The following is a 21,245-nucleotide window of genomic DNA, read 5'->3' as shown; positions in this document are numbered from 1 at the left end:
GACCACTATCTTGATCTAAATATGTAAGGTTTTGCTAATGTTAAAATAATATGTGAATCTGCTTGTGTTAATATTTAGTCATCATTTTCAAGTCGACGCTTTTATATTACATATTACAACGTCCCTCGTCAGGCCTACGTTACGACAACTCGACTCGTGTTGCCATGCCGTAAAACAGTGCGTGCGACCTGCCAGTAGAGAAGACAGAAGGCCTAAAAGCTTATAAATGTATAGACGATGAAAGTAGGGTTGACGAAGCACATTTTCTATTTCTAGGCAGTATTAAAGTCTTTTTCACAATGATCATAGAAAATGTGGAAGCCTTCAAGTCGTGGCTGGCAAAACTCCTGGAGCCGATGTGAGTATTGAATTGAAATTACATTTAGCTCGCATGCTACGTTAGCTGGCGAGCCTGACCAAAGCATCATTGGAGCCGTGCTGTAATCAGGGCCTTTGGAGGAAGAGAGCAGCTATAATCCTTGCTCACTTAGCTCAGGAAATCCACGTTTAACGTGCCTCATTTGGGGTAGTTGCATATGTTTTTCACTACAATTTTGCAATAATTTGGTGTTAGATTTGGAGCACAAGCTGTTACTTTATCACGACCCTGTAGGATATCACTAAGCTTTAAGACAAGACACTTGTGGTTATTTTTCTACTTGTGGCTGCAGTACAAGCTAGATGTACATCGCTGCAGTCCGTTTTAAGCTAGTAACTTGACTTTTTGAGTTACCATAGTTACACACTCGAGTGTTAATTGTATGTACGCAGACGTTTTTAAGGGTTTTTAGAAACGAAATGAATCTAGTTGACCACTTTAGTGACCATTGCTACGGTTTGATGTTTTCTATGGAAACAGATGTTTCTAAAAAAAAAAAAAAATTAATAATTGTCTGGAAGAGTCAGTGGTGATGAATATTAAATTGTGAATTTGTGACCTTCATTGACTTGTAGCTTGATCATAATTCTGTGGCGTGCCGAATGTTTTCAAGTTGTTTGCATTGAATTTTATGATTAAGTAGAGTAGTTTTTCAAAGAGCCTTTAAAGATACTGTCCAGTGATCTGCTACAAACGTTCACTTACGATAAAAATCCATCTGGTTAACGAAGTATGGATTTTTACATATGCATTTCACAACATGATTGTTTCTAAAATGTGCATTGAAGAAAGCAACTACTTCTGTTTTGTGTTTACTTGAGTCAATGACATCACAAGAGAAATCAGAGCTAATCAGCTGTAAATACTAGTAAGCAAACTAACTCGGTTTTTTCCATTCCCATAATATTTGCACCTCTTTTCTTGAGCTTTAGCATCTTGATCTGTACCATCTTGATCAGATGTGGTCTCAAAAGGAGAAAAAGTTCATCCAACTGGCCAAATACAACACTGGCATAAAAAGTTAGAAAGTATGAATAACTGATATTATACAACCTTATACATGTTTCAAATCAGTTATTTTTTATTTGCAATATTGCAATCATTAAAATTGCGATGAAATTTGTGACTTAAGCTGAAATTCTTTGATAATGAAATTCAGATCTCACAGTCCTAGCCCTCTTCATAAATCGTTTCCACATTTGTCTTTAATTTTTGTTAATTCCATGAAGTGTTCTCACATATGACTTGAAAATGTTGCTGCAGCGGTACACCGTACAGATGAATACCTTTTAAAGGAGCTTCATATGTATTTAAAAAAAAAAAATTAAATAGAAGGGGGACATTCTGTATGTTTTTAGTTGTTGGATTCTGATTTGATAAAACAGTGAACAATAGATAATTAATGTAAATTAATCACCCATTAATTTAGATTTATGGGTGACTGTACATGACTCTAAAATACATTATGCTTAACAATTTGGATGTCAAAAATGATCTGAAAATAAACAAAGATGTATTTGTTTCTTTTAAAAGTAGTTTTTTTTGTTGTTTTTTTTGCCTGTAAGGATAACAAAAAAATAAACATCAAGTTGTTTTTGGTTTGATGCTTTAGAGTTCATGGAAACACTGATAGTTCTTAAATATTTGTTTAGCTTGTTGGCCAACAGTTTTTGTATGTGTGTTTGGAAAGTTTAAACTGTTGTAAAAAGCTGCGAGTCAAGATGCTTTGGGTCTGTTTGTACTTGTTGTGTAGGTGGAGTGTATTTTGGACCCTTTCTTTAAACTGTTTTAAAGTGTAATCTTGTTAACCTCTTAACTCTCACCCCAGGAAAATACAGTGGAAAAACGGCACACAGGCATTCCACTGCCGGGGTTAAATAAGTCTTATATTTGCATCTAATGATCTCCAGTCTTCCTCTGTCTTAAATATCTGGCTAATGCCTGATAGCAAGTTTTATTTCAAGCAATAATGCAATCTAAAACTATGGATATAAATGGGTGTGCATATTGGTAAATGTTTTACCTGTCTGGTTGTGCATTACCAAACAAGTGACTGGTACAGTTATGTTTTTTCTGAGGCATTAGACTACCTATTATGGAAACAACCCATCTCAAGCTGTCAGATTCCTTAGTTTAAAGTTGAAAATTTTCACAGCTTCTCATCTTTATATTTTTCTGCAACTTGTTAAAATCAACATGACATAAACCATTAATAACTGGCTAATCTACTAACTTCACAAAGAAATTGCCTAAGCCATGTGGCTCAATTTAAACATGGTTTAGACTTTTTGAATAAACATTACATCCCTTCTGACTTGCAGATGTGATGCTGATCCTGCTGCATTGGCCAACTACGTAGTGGCTCTTGTGAAGAAAGACAAACCAGAGAAGGAGCTGAAAGCGCTTTGTGCTGACCAGCTTGATGTCTTCCTACAAAAGGGTAAGAAGTTTGCATAAAGCTTCCTTTAAGCTGATTGGATGCAGAGAGACCTGCTTTTCTTATTTAAAAAAATGGGGTTGCTTTCTCAGTTAGCTGAAATGGGGAAAAAAAACAACTAAAAACAATTAGTTTAGTCTTTCACCCCTTGTTGTCCCCTGCTCTGTTATGGTGGAAGTCAATAAGGGAAGTTATAGTTTAAAAAATAGTGACTGAGTTAGAAATGTATTTTAATTCAGTAATTAAATGTTGACCATAAAAGAATGGCATGTTCCCTTTTCAGAGGTATTAGTTTAGGTACTAGTCATTTGGTGTTGCGTTTATGGACTAAATAAGTAAAAGTTCTCATATTTTGATGCATTTGACAGGCAGAGAAATAAGAGTTTTCCTTATTTGACCTTCCAATCAAAGGAAAATATCACTGGTACGTCACATGGCTAAATATATTTGGGTCACTTTGAAAATATGGGTAATTTAAAAAAATAATAATTCTAACATATTGCTTGGGAGAGTTTTTGATAAATTGGCTCATCCAGAAAGACATGTCAAGTAATTTATGCTAAAAAAACTCAAATATATTTACCCACTTCATGCAAAAGTAGTATTTGAAAAAGTTCTGGCTTTCTCAAAAGGTTAAACTGGTTACATATCAAACACAGCATTGTTTCAGATTATCTCCAGAGTGATTTGTAGTAAGCCTTGTAAGAAATGATAAAAGTAATTTGCGTCAGTGATGGATAGTCAAACCTAGATGTTCAGAGCGTGAGAAATTTGCATGCTTCAAAATGGCTTAATGTAAATAAACCATAATGTTTCCAAGCTGTAAGTTAGCTTATCTCCCGTATGACCTCTAGAGGCAGACAGTGCTGTAAATGTTTGATTTTATTTTATGTTTTTTTATATTACTCGCATATAACAGTGACTTGTGATCCAAACACTATTATTTTCAGAAAGTATGCTGAAGTTTGCTTCCACATATAAGATGAAATTATTTACTGCATGGCAAATGGTAAAAACAAAAATAATGTCTTTGAGTTTGTTTATATCATATAACATTACAGATATTCACCAATTGCTTCTCCAGTGGCTGAAAAACATGTTATTGTACTATAACAAAATCTAGGATTTTGTTATATTTCATATATTTACATATTAACATTGTTTTTGTACTATATGACATTGTAATGTATTATACTGGGCTAAACATAGAAAGCATAGAATAAAGTGATTGGTTTCTAACAGGACAATAGGCATATCATCAATGAAGAGTATTATTCAGTCCAACTATAAAACTAGCCACACATCTAACAAAATAAAAACATGTTAATTGCTTTAATTTTGCTTTTCTAGAAACCATAGGATTTGTAGATAAACTTTTTGAGTCGTTGACGACGAAGAGCTACCTGGGTAACCCTGCTGCCAAGGAGGGTCCAAAAGAGGAGGTGAAACCAGCTCCGCTCAAGGCTGATGTTGTTGAGGTAAGAACAGTGGACAAGGACACATTTCCAAAATTAGTTTAAATTTCCATAAAGAGAGGAGCTACCTTATCTGCTTAATATTTACATCAAAACAAATTTATATTTGAATTGTTGATCTTTTGAAATCTCTTCCTGTGTAACATAATCATTGTTTCCCTGAAGGCTGAAACTCCAGAGGAAGAGAGAGAAAACAGACGCAGGAGAAGTCCCCTGAGAAACCGCGCTGACTTCAACGAATCCAGGCAAGGCTGTGGCTTCAACTGTGTTCTTCATATGTTGTTATATTTCTATGGCTACTTCGGAACCTCATGAATAGAGAGGTGTGTTATTGTACTTAACATCTGCAAAACATATTGGCAGTCTCTTTGACATAAATGCCAATATGTCGCCCCCTTTGCGACAGGCCTAAATAACACATTTCTGTAGTAGAAATCCCTATTGTGATAAATATATATATATATATATATATATATATAAACCTCCCTTAAAGTTTTCATTAGCTTTAATCACAATAAAAAAAGTTTTCAGAAATGAATATTAAATTGAAACAACTTTTTAACTGCTTGAGATACTTGCCAACTGGATTAAGACCCAGAACAGATTAATCTTGGATGGAAGGATGACATTGTAATTTATTGAAAGGCCCCTTTAGGCCGTTTTGATAAAGGTATTAAGACCTTTATCAAAAGTCTTTCCTGTTGGAAAATTGCTCGGCTAACTGCTTCATCCAAAGCAGTTATGGCGCAGGTAAGTCATTCGAACACTCCCTCTAATAAACCCTGCAGGAGCCGCGAAGACAGGAGGAGAGATGAGCGCAAACGCAGAGACTTCGAGCGGCACAGCAAAGTCGGCGATGCCCACCGCGAGCGAGAGCGCCACGAGCGGCGCAGAGGCAGCCCCCGGGGGAGGAGCTACAGCCGGAGCCGCAGCCGGAGCAGGAGCGGCAGCCGAGGGAAGAGCAGGGACCGGGAGCACAGAGGAGGCAGAGGTGAGAGAGGAACGAAGCGAGTGTTCCCACACAAGCCGAGATAAAGTCACAGGGGACCAGACCCAGGTGTGCAGCTGCTCTTTAACTGTGCATCAGTAATGTAAAGAGCTGCCAGGAGCACCGTGGAGCTGAGCTGGTTTGGACTGTTTAGAGAAGATCGAATGTAGCGGATCGTATTGTTTTTAGTTGCATTGTCGAGACTTAATAGGACAATGTGGACAGCTTTGCAGTCACATCATTGGGGATTCCATAACATGGGTTGGAATTGGATAAATTACCCACAAGGTTAAGCTTGTGTATTGCGAGAAGTTGCTATTTTTGAAATGGCACTTTAAACTCTTCTGTCTTAGATTAGGTTTATCGATAGATTTTTCAAATGTTTCGTCTTGTTTTTAACAGATTTCAAGTCAAAGTTTGAGGTGGAAAGAAAAGACAATGATGGATACAACGCTTCGCAAACATCTGTCCCCCAGCAGCAGCAGCATCCACCGCCTCTACTGCCCCTTCCGACCCCTCTGCATCCCTTCTCCTCTGCTACCTCGTCTGCTGGGGTCTCAGCAGTTGGAGGGGTTCCTGTTGTGACGCCGGCTCACCTGCCCGACAGCACTACAGACAGCTGGTCCAGCTACTACATCGCCCAGCGGCAAGATGGTGTCGGAAAGCCCTTTGGCGGCAAGAATACTCCGCTCAAGCAGCGATGCAGGGACTATGACGGTAGGAGCTGAGTTTAAGTTTTTGTAAAAAAAAGGGGGAGCACCGTTGAAGGTCTTACTTAGAAAAATTTAGCTGTATTAGGTTAGTATAAAGCTGGCGTTTCACTTTCCCTCAAGGGTTCAGGCCCTTGTTGAGTCTCTTTACTAATGACCACTGTTTAGCACTCTGTCCTTTGTCCCCAGTGGGAGGCTGCACAGCGCTAGGCCTGCTCTGCACACACACAGGAGAGTTTAAACTTAACCCTCCGTCCCTGCAGCTCTCTGCTGTCACAGTGCTCAAACAGCCACTGGAGACCTGCTGCTTTAATGAGGCTGTGGGGTAAACGCACACTGGATGTGTTAACCTACCTTTTGTCCTCAACATTTGCTTTTTATTTAGTCACCTTGGTCAGTGTTGATACTCTTATGGTAGATTTTAAATTTGGAATGGAACCTGTTAGGATTGACTTATGTTTTTGTGTCTTTTTTGCTCAAACAGAGAAAGGATTCTGCGTCCTGGGTGACCTGTGTCCCTTCGACCACGGCAGCGACCCTCTCATCGTTGATGACGTCACCCTGCCCAAAATGATTCCTTTTCCGCCTCCTCCCGTCATGCCTCCTGGCGGCTTGCCCATGCCCCCCATCACTGAGCCGCCCCCCTCACTCAGGATGCCAGCAATGCCCCCCTATTCCCAGCCACCACCACCAGGTGTCTTCCCAATGACAGGTGAGTTTTAGTGACACTTATTTTGTATCTTTTTTCTTTTTGTATCCTCCTTTGACATTTATTTTTATTTTTTTTATCATGACAACATCATGTGTCTTCTTAAAAACAGTTTCTTTGTGTTTAGCCCGCCTACAATTGGTCTCGCTACCCTGGTATAAATAATCATCCTGGCTCATCAGAATTTAGTTGTAGTAATTAGATGAGCCTAACAATGCCCTTTAAGACCTGAAGTGTTAGCCCCTTAACACTCAATGCAGTTAGCAGCTTCACATGCAAATAAACTTTAGTCACATGTCAGTGTGTGCTGTCAGCTGAGGCTCTGTAGATGTTTCCTAATTTTCTCAGATGCATTCAGTCACTTGATCTACGTTATTATTCCAGGGTTTCTACTCAGTTTGGAAGAGTCTGGAAATGTCTGGAATTTGGTTTTAGTAATTTCAAGATCAGAATATTATTATTATATTAAAAAACCCAGTAAATATTAGTAATTCCAGGTATTGTTCCGTGTCCTTTTGCCCAAATGTTGTGTCCCTCCTTTTGTCATTCATTCTTTTTGTCGTTTTATTTCTGTTATCTTCATTTATGTGTTCATTATATTCTTTTTTCTACTCTATCCTGCTTTTTCCCCTTCTTTCTATTTTAAGTCATTCTATTCTTTATTCCCTGTCTTTCTGTCCACTTCTTATCTCATCCCTTGTCTTTGCTTCTTTATTTCCTTCAATTTTCCTTGAGTACTTGTGTCTTTTCTTTCTTCCTTTGGGCCTTTCCTGCCTTGTGTTCTTGCTTTTCTCTTGCCTTCCTTCCTTTCTTGTTTTCATCATTGCATTAACTATGTCTTTTCCTGTTTCCTCTTATCATCCTTTCTTCCTTCATTTCTACTCCCACTTCTGTCCTTCTTCCCTTGTGTCCTTCTTTTTGTCCTTCTTTACATCTCTGAATCATTTCCTTTGTCCTTCCAGTTGCATTTTCTTCAAGGTTTATATAGATAACCTTCCTCCTAGGCTGTAATGTAGTAATGAACTTTTTTTCTTATTTTCAGAATAAAGTAAATGATTCAAGATACTATAAAATTAAATCTGGGAAACTCTGGAATATTGTTACATGATTTTGTAGAAACCCTGTTATTGTGACATCAACACTGTTGAAACTCATTTGAGTTGTGTTTTTGTGGTGTTATTTCAGCAACAAAATTTTAATAAGCTTAGTAATGTTGAGTAACAGATGCAATATGAGAGAGAAAGACAATAATAATAAAAATATGGGGCTTTACTCAGTCACTAACCCAAAAGGACAACACTGCCATTCAACATCTGTTCCAAACATGCATAAACTGACTGCAAATTTCACATATGGAGAGACTCTATCTGCTTTGCATGAGTCAATTGTCAATCAGTGTTTGTAAATAATGGTATCTCCTCAGGATGAATGTTGGAGTCAAGATGTGAACAAAATCTTCTAGACTTTAGTTGTACATTTTCTGAGTTCTGGTGGATTTCTGGGTCAGTTCTATGCTCTCACTTATTGGTTGTGGTTGCTACTTTTCATGGGTCTTCTACTCTTTAGGTTTTGGCCCAAATATTTAGGAATCTTTTAAAACTTTAAAGAGATTATACCTCATATTTCTATAGATGTTTTTCCATTTGTCTGTGTAAATTTTATATAAAAACTATTGGAGTTCCAATATTTCCTGGTTTTTATATAGAGTGAATTAATTTTTCAGTGTAGAAAACAACCTCATACACTGTTGTACATGCGATACATCTGAGACATTGAATTGGACCTTTGTCTCCCCCAGGACCTCCACTGATAGCTACCAGCAGGATCGATACCCCCAACCATCAATCTGCAATCACTTCTTCTCCCCCCATTGGACCACCTGGAGTCGGGCTCCCACCTACTCTTCCTCCTCCTCCTCCTGCTCCCCCTCAGCCTCCTCCCTCGTCCTCATCTGTGTCTCTGCGGCCCCAATATGTCCAGTCTGAATGTAAGCAGAAATGCTTTTCCTATTCAGATTGGGACTGTGTGGCTTTTTGTTTCAGTTTCCATTCTTTATTTCTCTTCTTTTTCTTTATGTTGACTTTTCTGTTCACACAGTAGATTTTTCTGCTGACTAAAGTATGTTTTACACACTGTGGGGATTTTGGTTATTTGTTTTATTATGTTGTGGATGAGCTTCTTTGCATGTTCTTTGAGTGTTGCAGTATCCCTTGCTGGCCATAAGGTGGTGGTGTTTATTAATCTTAAAGACAAGTGTTTCTAATGTGACAGTTTGCAGCTTCCATACTTCAGATTCCTGATAGTTGTACAAAATATATTTTTCTGTTCCAGTTGAACTTATTTGCTTTCAGATCTCTTGTTTTAATTCTACCACATTAAGCTACAGCTCACACTAATAATCATTAGCATTTATTTTATTTTATATGTAGGTGTTTTTTTAAAAACTTGGGCATATCTGGAAGCTCCAGCTTTACTTTAGGTTTTAGTAAGTAAAATATTTTAATCTTCATTACTTCCATTTTGTAAATGAATGTTTATCTCTTTTTAGATAACTATGATCCGGAAGGCTACAACCCAGAATCTCCAGGACTGACGGCTGCGGGTCGTAATTCTTATCGCCAGTTTATTCCCCGAGTTCAGACCCAACGCTCCAACCTCATTGGCCTCACCTCCGGCGAAGGACAAGGATCCAGAGGTAACAATTGGGGTCTTACTAAATGACCCAGTCTTCAGAAAATCAAGTTTATTCCACGCCGTCCACATAAATCCTAAAATATTATTACTGTGTCTCCAAAACAATAAAGATGAAATGCAGTCAATGCGACATCTTTTGATTTATTACTTTTTCACTAAAAAGCATGTCTTGTCTTTCTATTTCCTCTTCTAGCGGCCAACATAGTGATCCAAACAGAGCCAGCAACTGGATCCAACTCTCCTGGAAATAATGTGTCTCGCTTCAGCACTGAACAGGACAGCAGGAAGAGAACGATGGGAGCCAGTATGGGGGATGGTCCAGCAGCTAAGAAACCCTGGATGGAGAAGTAAGGAGTCAAAGATTCACATAAACATGAAGAAAATATAGAATAACAGAATAAGAGAAACACAGAAGCCACATTTTCCCTACATTGGAAAGGTTTATTTAAAAAAAAGAAGATCTTTAAGATTCTTAAAATTACTTACCAGACACAAAGCTGCTACATCTTTCCTTATGAAGACCTTGGACAATTTAATCATGGTGTTTGTAAAATATAAAGCATAGTGCAAACATTTAAAAAAAGGTTTTCTTATTAGTTTGAATTGCTAGTTATTGTTGTTTTTATTTCTTGAATATTTCATTGGATCATGTGGATATTAAATATGTTAGAATAAAGAAACATGCTGTCATAGGATATCCATTTTTTTCCACATGAATGTATTTCTAGTATTCAATTGCAGATGCTGTACTATATTAAAAATATATATTAAAACTTTATTATAAAGCATAATCTTGACTACAGTTTGTGTAATCTGTAATTAAGATTACATAAACTTGATTTTATATTTAAACATAAAATATATTTTTGTGTAATTAATGAATTTGGAACAGAGAAGAAGGAAAACTAATACATACAATCTGTCTACAATGAGTTTTTCTTATCATTTTGAATTTTCTTTAGGGATATTTGTTCTTTTGGTCCCAAAAGTCAGCTCTTATCAAAACAAAGTTATTTCTAAGATTAACATCACTGCTTTTGTTGCAATTTTTCTGTTGTTTCAGGCCAAATTTTGCTGGTCAAGATAAGAATATTTTTCCAAAGAGAAACCACTACGTGAACACAAAGCTGGAGGTGCGCAAGATCCCACGGGAGCTGAATAACATCACCAAGCTCAATGAACACTTCAGCAAGTTTGGAACTATCGTCAATATACAGGTGCAGTATTTATTGGATGCAATAAAGCAGATGAAAAGTGATAACGATGAAAGCAATAGAGAACTTTATGTTCTGCTGACCAGTTCACTTTCACTCTCTACCTAGGTTGTGTTTGGCGGTGATCCAGAGGCCGCTCTGATCCAGTACACAAAGAACGAAGAGGCCAGACGGGCCATATCCAGCATCGAGGCCGTCCTCAACAACCGCTTCATCCGTGTGTACTGGCACCGGGAGCCCAGCACCAACACCACTGGTCAGGAGCCCACCTCAGGGAGCCAGGGGCCCGGGTCGGTGCCAGGCCAAGGCCTGCCGCACAGCAACATGCACAAGGTTAGTTTAAAGAGCTAACACTAAAGAATCAAAAAAAACTTTCATCTCAAAAGGAGAGAGATGGAGCTTTGGTACAACATAGATTTTTATACAGCTAAAGTTGTGCCTTAAACAGCAGTCTGTGTGTGAAGATTCCTACCTTTGGTCAGAGATTTCCAAAAGAAAGCCAACATTTCCAGGATGATCCCTAACAGATGGAGGTTGAAATGTTTTTTTCACTTTCTGAAAAAACATTTTAAAAGAGTCTCATGTTTAGTTCTTAGGCCTGTTTAAAAACAGCGACACCTGGCGGCCAAATAAAGCCAAAATAATTCAGCAAATGAAGCAGAACTCCTGGCAGTGGCAATTAAAAATTCAGACTGTGCGGTTATTTTAACCTGCTGCTGATTGGTGATGTAATTAATGATTGCATCACCTTAAAAATGATCTTACACTTGATTTTTAGCATCACTTATGCAGCAAAAGTACAACTAGGTTCTTTGTTCAACTGAATTAAACATTTTTTTCCAGAAATGCCTTTATATGTATGCACACACATTGACCAACATGCACGGTGAATTTTGCAAAACATTGCAGACTGGAGCAATGAAACGCTTCATAACATTTCAAAGTGAAGCTTTAAATGCTATTGATTTTCTGACAGTGCTGTTTTGAGAAAAGCTGCAGCAAGGCAGAGTGGTGCAAACGCTGAAGCCTCGGTCTCATTATTTTTAAGAATGACACTCGTACTGAAAATGCTGTAAGTCTTCTTACCTTAGAAATAACTTCCATATCAAAGACTTCTGATTCTTCAACTCAGGAAAGTGCACAAATGGTTCTTTCTCTGATAGACAGTTCATATCTGTCCACAGAAAACTATGACAGATTTCAGTTTGCAAACAGTCAGTGAAGAAAACATCAGCAGACTCTGCTGATCAAGCTAATAGTCATCCAATTTCAGGTTGCCAGTTGATTTCTTTTTGAATTTCTTAAAATTTGTAATTTTTTTTTCTTTTTTTGCCATTTGTAATGTCTCTGCAGGGGATTAAACAACACAGTCCAGGTGCCTATGTGCTGAACAATACTGTACCCAAGCATCACCTGAATGCAGCACCTGGAACCACAATCGCAACAAAGACTGACGGCATGAATCCCAGCTCTGACGCTCTCGTTGTACGTTTTTCTTCTCCTCATCAGTATACAAAAATAAGTTTGCTGACGTTTTTTGTGTAGAGATATATCATTTAACTAATGATGCAGCTTTATATGGCTGTACTGAACCACAGTGGTACTCTACACATCATAAGACATCAGGAAGGTTTGCATGTCATGAAGTTATGTAAGGTGTGATGGCAAAATTAAAAAGCTTTTATGTCTTTAATGTTTTTAGAATATGTCATCTTCTGCACTATTTTAAGCTTCATTAAGTTCCTTACGAGCCATTTTTTAGGATTGCATTCCAAGCAGGCAATGCCTTCACTGTGACGAAAGGTTTACAGCTGTGTGTATTCCTGTTTTGATGACCTATGTGGTTCTATTTCTTTTTCCTCTTCTTCTTGTGACACATAGGTGGCACCAAACACCCAGAAAGGCCCCTACGCAGCCACTGCTGCCAAATCCTCCTCAAAGAGCCTTGGGAAAACTGGAAAAGCATTGGAAGTGCAGGAAGCTATTAAAAAGAAGCAAGTAAGTAGCATATATATTTTTTATTTGCTAACATATTCCAGAATAGATGCAAAAGATTGAGTATTTTGTTTGTGAAATATTTTTTTACTGATAGCTAGTAGTGTGCTAAGGGTTTGTTTTCTGTTGTAGGAGGCGATGAAACTCCAACAAGACATGAGGAAAAAGAAACAGGAGATGCTGAAGACGCAGATCGAGTGTCAGAAAGTAACATGCCCTCTTTTGTTTTCTGTCCACTGGGTTTTAATGCGACCTTTGCTCTAAGGTTTTCTCTTGCCTTGTGTTCTTAATTGCATTTAATTCATTTTCCTCTTACTGCTTTTCCTTAAGGCTCTGATCAACCGCTTGGAGAAAAACCGAGCGATGAAGCCCGAAGAGCGGGCCAACATTATGAAAACTCTCAAGGAGCTAACAGAGAAGATTACCCAGCTGCAGAATGAAATGAACCCCACCTCTCAGGTCTCAAGTGGCAAAACCAACCACAGCCAACCTAAGACTAAAACTGATGTAAGTTTAGTGACATGTGTATGCTGTACAAATATTTTTAAGTTTTAAGCTATACAACATAAGTAATGGTACTTTGGTAATCCTTAAAATCTCTTTTCTTTTCTTCCGTTGACTTACTTTATTGAGTAAACGACCAGATAATCAGGGTGTTTTTATATGTCTTGGTTTTCTCATCAGGCCCAGAAGGAGTTGCTCGATGCTGAATTAGACTTTCATAAAAAAATTAGCTCTGGAGAAGACACAACAGACCTTAAGAGAAAACTTGTGGAGCTACGGGTGGAGGTACAAAATTTACACTGACATCATTTTCTAAACACAGTCCTGAAAGTACATTTAATGCTTAATTTGTTGATATAAATCAACCTTAAAGGAGTAAAATGAAAATTCATTAATACTAATCTGAACAACCGGAGTGTTGCCTCATATATATTAAGGTTCCCCAAACAGGGACCACAAACACACACAGACAACATCAGACATTTTTGGTTTCTGCAAGCTGAATTTGAGGATGTGATTCTTAGAAATGTCACAGAGGAAGTTTACTGATAAGATTACTCTTTTTTTTTTTTTTTTTTTTTTTACTTTTTTTTTCCCACACATGCATAAATATGCAACAAAAGTAAACATATAAACCAAAACCTTAACACAAAATAAATAAAAGAGCTGACTTGGTCTTTATTGAGCTCTTCAGCTTCTGTCAGACATAACAGTTTGCCTTGTTATGCGAAAAAGACATAATTTGAGTCAGTAATGTGGGTTCAGTTAAAACTTTAGGGGAAAGAGAGAGAAAGCTATTGAATCAGTATGAGACTGAAGGTGTGATGACCTTGAGTGAACATGCTACAGCATCCCAGTATTGAGACGTAAAGCAAAAACCTACAGGATCAAATTACTTTTTTTACGTAAATAAGAAAAGCAACAGAAAAACCTTTACTTCTACTGGAGTACTAAACAGATTGCATAATAGGGTGGAACATTGATTTTCATCATCATTCTGATTTGGATAAACAAACCGTAGGGGGAAAAATATGTATGTATTTGGAGTGATCCTGGTGTAGCAAGATGTAATAAGTTATGTAGTCAGTCTATGTGCTGATATAATAGCCTTCAGTTTGTAGCCTGTAGCCGTTCATTGACTTCTTTTAGTTTTCCAAACTGCAGTTTTAAAGCAGAGCTCAGTAGATGCAGTTCCAGCTGTTTGCTAATTGCTGCTGCCGCTAGTCTGAGGGAGTTGAGTGTGAGAGGGGTGTCCTGTGGCTGGGAGCTGAACCTCCAAGGCAGAGCTTTAGGGAAATGGGAACAGGCTTTAGACACCCCCAAATGGTTGCCATGGGAGATCACTCTGGGTAGGTGTTTGATGAGAGGATAATGATATAATGATATAAAGCTAAAAATAATTACCCTAATGCCCGCCCATTAAAAGGTCTATATTTCAAATATTTTAACGGTTTTGCACTCCTGAGTCCTGTGAATTAATTTTGATTGCTGCACTGCTTCAGTGCACTGCTTTAAAGCATTTTGCACTAAAGTAGTGCACAATGGTTTTTGTGTATTAAAACAAACAAGCATAAGCAATAAAACAACAAGAGAGTGTTTAAGACAAGTGGGGTGAAAAAATGCCAAGTGTCTGCAAAGCTGGGATCAAATCTAGTCAGAACATTCTTTGTGTTTGCTGCAACAACTTATTGTTTTTTTTATTCATGTTAGTGTTATCAGGGTCCTTTTTGATCACTTTTCCCAGACCATCCAGAGTGAGTGTACATCTAAATGTACTGTAAATATAGACACTAATGGGTTTAGTCCCTCAATCAGCATAACATCAACTTAGCTTTAGTTTGCAACACCCTATGTCCCTCTTCCTTGCTTCATCCCAGCGGTCCTTAATTAGCTGGTTGTTAAAAATGCATATTCTCTGCCCCCCCATCCCGCCTCATCCATCCAAGCCCAAACCTCTTTCTGCACATTAAACTGCAGCCACTTAAGCAACCCCAGAGGAGTAGCCGCTAACGAAGCCAAATCAGACACAAGTCCTTACACTGATGTGGGCCCATCTCATTAAAGTTTGAGCTGCTGGTCTGTGTCGGAAAATCGCAGAATGACAATTAAAGGCAGAAGTGAGGCAAGGGCAAATGGAGAAGAGACGGGCTGTTAGGTTGTGGAGTGGTTAAGAAGTGAGATGTCATGTTAAAAATGGAGGAGGGACAACTAATGGTGAAGTGGGAGAGCAGAACTCATACAGGCCCTTCCAAAAGTATTTACACCCCTTAAACTTTTTCTTAAATGCATTTAATTTGAATTTTATGTGATAGGCAAAGTTAAATAATTGCTTAATTGTGAAGTGGAATGAAAATAATTCATAGGTTTCTGAAAAGTGTGGCATGCTACTACCAGGTTTGGACAGATATCGAATTTTTTCTCATTTAGCTTTGCTTTGTGTAGACACTTGCAGTCAAATCTGACTGACCTTGAGCTATTTAGCCACACATTCTTAATATGATTTAGTTCACAACTTTAACTAGGCCATTCTAACAGTAACGTTCTTTGAGCAGACCCCTTCTATTGTATCTCTGGCTCTATGTTAAAGGCTGTAGTGGAAAATCATGTTTAAACCTCTCTACAATTTCATCCCTGATCTGTCTGCTGTTTTTGGTGGTCCTCATGATGCTGTTTGTGTAGGAATATTCTCTGACACACTGCTTGCAAATGTTGGGGTGAAGATCCAATTAGGGGTCACAAATCGATCATTGTGGGGTCTTCAGATCCTCTTCAGAAATGAAAGTAAATCATGAGAGATAATTGTTAAACATAATCATGCTACTGGTGTTGGAAAAGATTAACAAACAGTACTTATAAATAAATGACTTTAAGAAATGAATTAACTGTTGATGCTGCTTATGCTATTGTTATACCTCTGTTTAATAATTTAGTGATATAGTTATCTGATATGATTTTGAAAACTATCATGCTTTTTTTTTCCAATTTAGTTACTTTGTGCCTTGAAGAAAATAAGCAAACAGTCTCTTTCTTTTCTTTAGGCGAAGCGACTCGGTCTCATCATCCCACCAACGGGTCGAGGCAGAGGCCGAGGGAAGATGGCGCCGGATCCCGGGGCGATGCACGCGGGCCGCGGCAGGAGCCGAAGCCGAGAGATGATGGCTCGCGGTGGAGTCGTAAACCGCATGGTCGTCGACCACAGGCCCAGAACGCTCGCTATTTTAGGAATCACGCAGGACGAAAAGGAAGAGCTAATGCCTCATTTTGTGGTGTGTAATTCCATAATTTCACAGAACTGTCCGCAGGAATTGTCTGTAATTGTTGTGCTAAGCTTTTTCTCTTTCTTTCAGAAATTTGGGGAAATTGAAGAACTGCGTTACCAAGATGCCAACACTGTTATCATGACCTTTAAGACACGAAATGAAGCGGAGAATGTAAGCTGCACGCTCCAAATGATGCCAGATTCTTTGTCCTTTTTATGTTTTGAAAATAATAAGTGTATTTTGTATTCTAGGCAGCAAATCAGGGAGCTAAGTTCAAAGGTCGCGTTCTGCAGATTTCCTGGTACAAGCCCAAGTCATCATCCGTTACGTCTGAACCTGAGGCGGAAGAGACTAAAGACGAGGAGAAGGCGGTACGGCACATCATGCACACTCAGTTCAGACCAAGCTTTATGCTTTGACACATGTTTTCAGAAAAGTTGGTGAACTTTTCTGAAGTTTTAGTTATATTCACAGGTTGGAGTTGGATGTTTTTAGTGCTTGTGAATTTTTCACTGCGGCTCCCAGAGAGGGGGAACCTCTCTGTGCTAAGAGCATTCCAGCCTCTTGAGTAAATCTGCATTAAAATCAGGTGAAATCTTTCTACTATGGTTTCTTTTAGCTGTTTAAGGACGGATTCTTTACCATATCACTTTAATGTCTTTGGCTCTTTTTTTTAAGAAGGGTATTTATATATATACGTATTTTTTCCGAGGTTAGGTTTGGTTTTTAGGATTCATTTAGCTATCACTATATCTCCTTAAGTCTGCATGCAGTTGGTCTTCTCACAGAGCCACGTCCAGGATCCATGGACATGTTTTTGTCTGAGACAAATTTGGTTCAAGACTTTTCCAGGACCAAGTGCTGAAAAAAAGAGAAAGAGTTTGGAAAAAAAATATTTGCATTTGTAATTATTCTCTATGCCATAGTCTAAATGTTATATCTACCCTTCCTTTAATCCTTCTGTGTTTCAGTCATTCTTTTCTTCCTTATGACCTGTTATCCTCCATCTTTACTCCTTCTTTTTCACTTTCTTGCAGCTTTCCTTGCTACTTTCCATCCTTCAGTCATGTTTTCTTTTTATTATTTCTTTGTAATTTCTTCCCACATTTCCTTCTCATTTGTTCGTCCTTCCATCTGTCTGCCCCCTCTCTTCCCTCCTTTTAATCCTTATTGTCCATATTCCATCCTTTCATGTGTCCTTCCTCCTTTACCTGCACACATTTACTTTGTCATACGTTTCCTTTTTTCTTTCTTTCATGTGTTGTTTTTCCTTTAAAGTAACCTTTTTGTGTCCTTCCATGCCTCCTTATGTTCTTTCCTTAAGCCATTTTCTTAATTTTCCTTTGCTTAATTTACTCCTCATGACCACCTTTCATCTGTCAGTTTCTGTTTTTAGGTGATGAACATAAAATCTAATGCTGTAAAAATATATGTACCATGAAGGTAGAGGAATTTTTTGTATTCATTATTTAAAATTGCTAGCAGGATTTAACAATTTGAAAAATTTGTTCTGAAAAAAAAGTCAGCAGTGAAAGCGTTTCATAATTCAAAAGCAAAGACTGTCACAAGTCGACCCTTCTCATCTATTAACTGTGTTGTTACTCACTTCGCCTGCATAACTTTGGGAAACCTCAATCTATCTTTTCTGAGCAGTGCTAATAAGCACATATCCATTAGAAATATTCCTGTTGATATAATGTTTTGTTTTTGGCAAGAAAAGAATCCCTTTCCTGTTGAAAACTACTGTTCTTTGCCGTTACGTACGCTTTCATTCATATATGGTGATGGTTGTTCTGTTGTGGAAAGACTCTTGTGTCACAATTTATTTTAAAACTTGCCATAAGCTTTAAAAAAACAAAACACACTGGAATGTTCTTTTTTTTAAATCCGATTAATATAATTTTTTTGGGCTCTCTGGCTATAAAATCCGATATATTCTCTTTAAATTCTTAAGTTGTTCATTATTTTGTCTGTAACTTACTTGTTATATTTCAGCCATCTATTTCATTTTTTGTTGAGTTTCAAAGTAAAAGTACAGTCTGCTTTTACTTTGTAACCTTTTTGTGTCCTTCCATGCCTCCTTATGTTCTTTCCTTAAGATATTTTGTAATTTTCCTTTCCTTTATTTACAAAGCAAGGGAACATAAGGTTCTCAAAAGAACTGTAAAGTTCTTTGAGAGAAACTTTACAGATTGTGTAAAGTTTCTCTCAAAGTGAGATGCTACGTTTCTAAAATATGTTAAAACCAGAACAGCATAAAGATGCTTACTTGGTGTGTTTTGATTTGAACAGAAGGAAGCAAGCTCGTATCTCCCAGGAAACGAAGAGGGGAGGGAGGACGAAGAAGAGGAGGAAGATGACGATGAAGACGACGAGAATGAGAGCCGGTCTTGGAGACGATAAGGAGACTGATGTGTCCTTGCATGCCCTCCAGTGGTTTCAGTTCTTTTTTTATTATTTTTACCCTGCATACAAGGAAACAGTTTTTTTATTTGCATTAATTTTAGACTTGAATTAAAGGAAAACATATTTTCTTTGTGATAAACAATTAAAAAAAGCTTAGAGGGTCATTAGTTTTTGTATCCCTCGATGAAATATGTACAACATCTCACTTTTGCTGAGAGTGATAAATGTTTTGCTCTTATAGATAGAAAAATCTACGTATGTTGTAGTGTGCTTATCAGATGATTAATATCAGTAATGCACAACATTTGTGTCTACTGTGAATAGGTATTTTTATACATACTGTATTTAAGCTTTTTCTCACCAGTTTTTTGTAAGGAAAAAAAAGATAAAACAAAACAATCTCACGCCCAGTTCAGGGACACCCATTCCATCACCAGTAGAAACCTCTCTATTGCTTCCAGAGAGAGGTCTGTTTATTTAATGTTTTGTCACCACATCGATGCACTGTGTTGTACCTGCTATGGTTTTCAATTTTACTTTACTCTCAGTGGAATTTTTTGGCAGTAATTACCCAAAAATCTTTTAAAGATCTCAAGTATTTTTGATTCCATATGTTCGATTTGGCACGCCCAGCACATCGAGGTTCTGTTGAACCATAAGAGAGAGTGTGCAGGTACTGACGGATCCTGGTGCAGCAGATCAGTGTTCACAAATTACAGTTTCTGCGTCAACTGACAGATTTGTAGCATATATCCCCAGTTTTTCCCACTTCAATTTTCTTTCTCACTCGGTCCAGTGCCACTCGGTGTGAAAACACATCCACACAGGCGTTTAGGAGAGGGTGGAAAATCCTCACTTGTTGAGTTGGTCGGATCACCTATTTCCCAAATGTGACATCCATAGACAGGTGTTTGAATGTAGTACTGAACATTTTGATTTTATTAAAGAAATATATATAAATGTGTAATTTCTTTGCCTTAAACTATCAGCTCATTGCTGAGTTTTTACAGGATTTGTGATTTACTTTTGTAAATTTTGTAAATGCTTTGAAGAGAAATTACTGTTAACTTTGGATTTTTTTTTTTTGTTGTCATTTTTGTTTTTCACAAATGACAGGATTGTATATCAGGTAGAAGAGGTCAGACATGAGTGCACAATTTTACCTATGTGTTGAACAGTCCACCCTGTTTTGTTTCCTTTTACTTCGCATCTAAGTAGAACGTTTGCTCTAAACCAGTTCTCAGAGCTGCTCTGAGTTGTTAAAACACTTTTGAAAACACTTGAGTCACGCAGCACACCCTAACTTATTTGCATGAGTGCAGTGCTGCCTCACATTGTCAGTGTTCAAAACCTGCTTAGGTGTGCAAGCTTGACAACTGAAGATTCTGCTTCCTGTTTTTTTTTTTTTTTTTTTGCCTTTTTGTAACATATACTGTGTTCCAAAGTCATCTGGATGGGATGAGCGGAGTTTGCTCAAATAAAAGCAAAATGACTTTAAATGCCCCTTCAGCAGATAATTGTTTACATTTCGATAATCAGAACTCAACTCGGTTGAGCATATCCAGAATGAAGCCAAGCTAAAGGTGAGAATAACTTATTAGCAGGCATAATTTTGCTTGCTTGTAAATACATTAGCTCCACAATAGTGGCACAATTTAGGAGGTTACAGAACACTTTTAAACACGTTTCAGTCTCAGTGAAGTTTGATAAGAACCTGATGTGTTTCATTTTAGATTTTTACATTTCACTTTGCCAAAAAGAGGTTTAAGTGTTGTGTTTTTTGATTTTTTTTTTTTTCTCATTTGAGTAAACATATTCTGAGCATCTCCCAGTTTTTGTACAACCTTCTGTAATGCTACTATCACCCAATAGTGTACAAAATGTAAAATGTTTATTGGATAATAGTTTTGGATTTGTTACTGTTTATATTTGCAGGATGTGTGTGTATTTTCTTCATGTATTTTATTTGTATAAATGGATTTATAATTTACTAGCATGTTTGCTTTTGCCAATAAAGACAAAGGAATGGGGTGCTTGTAAAACGATAAAAAAAAGAAAGAAAAAAAATATAAATCATTGAATTTGGAAAAGAAAAAAAGTAAATTAAAGAAAATTGAGCAAAAAGATGAGAATATTGGCCATGGGGAGACAAACGATACAAGCAAAAGCATTCCAGAGAACATTACCTTTAAAATAATGTGTGGTCTCCTTCATTGTATTTTTTATTTTATTACTTCCCATGCTGCATTTATGAGCATTATCACCCACATATTGATGTGCTTGAACTTTCAGACATATTTTAAAATAATTGATATAATTGGTAAAGTTCTAATGTTTTGTAAATGTCTAATGTTTTAGCTTTAATGCTAAAACACATTAGAAAATGTGACATTCTATTCAAAATCTATCTTGAATAGAATTCCATTTTTTCCATTAAGATTCTTCCAAGTTTTTTATTACAAAATCAAGTATTT

At 37.4% G+C, this 21,245-nt stretch overlaps 1 protein-coding gene across 3 annotated transcripts; it reads left to right on the top strand.

The window, feature by feature from the left end:
- The first annotated feature begins 157 nt into the window (after nt 1-157).
- On the top strand, nt 158-20,965 carry rbm27 (RNA binding motif protein 27). 3 transcript variants are annotated; one of them, XM_028031009.1, is made up of 21 exons: nt 158-358; nt 2,701-2,819; nt 4,167-4,294; nt 4,457-4,536; nt 5,080-5,282; nt 5,682-5,996; nt 6,474-6,701; nt 8,497-8,685; nt 9,247-9,393; nt 9,586-9,739; nt 10,456-10,609; nt 10,715-10,939; nt 11,960-12,088; nt 12,488-12,604; nt 12,734-12,808; nt 12,932-13,108; nt 13,286-13,390; nt 16,144-16,371; nt 16,453-16,536; nt 16,617-16,736; nt 18,658-20,965. In XM_028031009.1, the coding sequence occupies exons 1-21, from the start codon at nt 300-302 to the stop codon at nt 18,766-18,768; spliced, it is 3,147 nt and encodes a 1,048-aa protein (XP_027886810.1). In that variant the 5' UTR covers nt 158-299; the 3' UTR covers nt 18,769-20,965. The 3 variants fall into 3 exon arrangements, with proteins under 3 accessions (XP_027886810.1, XP_027886811.1, XP_027886808.1); XM_028031010.1 differs by having other exon boundaries at nt 11,960-12,091; nt 16,617-16,733; XM_028031007.1 differs by having other exon boundaries at nt 11,960-12,091.
- The last annotated feature ends 280 nt before the right edge of the window (nt 20,966-21,245 follow it).

Source organism: Xiphophorus couchianus, chromosome 11 (assembly GCF_001444195.1).
Source record: "Xiphophorus couchianus chromosome 11, X_couchianus-1.0, whole genome shotgun sequence".
Lineage (NCBI taxonomy): Eukaryota > Metazoa > Chordata > Actinopteri > Cyprinodontiformes > Poeciliidae > Xiphophorus > Xiphophorus couchianus.
The sequence above is the reverse complement of the archived record's forward strand: the minus strand, read 5'-3'. Positions and strand labels throughout refer to the sequence as shown.

Excerpts from the sequence above, each read along its gene's own strand:
- rbm27 (XM_028031007.1), top strand. The coding sequence starts at position 300 with ATGATCATAGAAAATGTGGAAGCCTTCAAGTCGTGGCTGGCAAAACTC. Across the intron at positions 8,686-9,246 it reads CCAATATGTCCAGTCTGAAT|ATAACTATGATCCGGAAGGC; the intron begins GTAAGCAGAAAT and ends ATCTCTTTTTAG. Across the intron at positions 12,809-12,931 it reads CGCAGATCGAGTGTCAGAAA|GCTCTGATCAACCGCTTGGA; the intron begins GTAACATGCCCT and ends CTTTTCCTTAAG.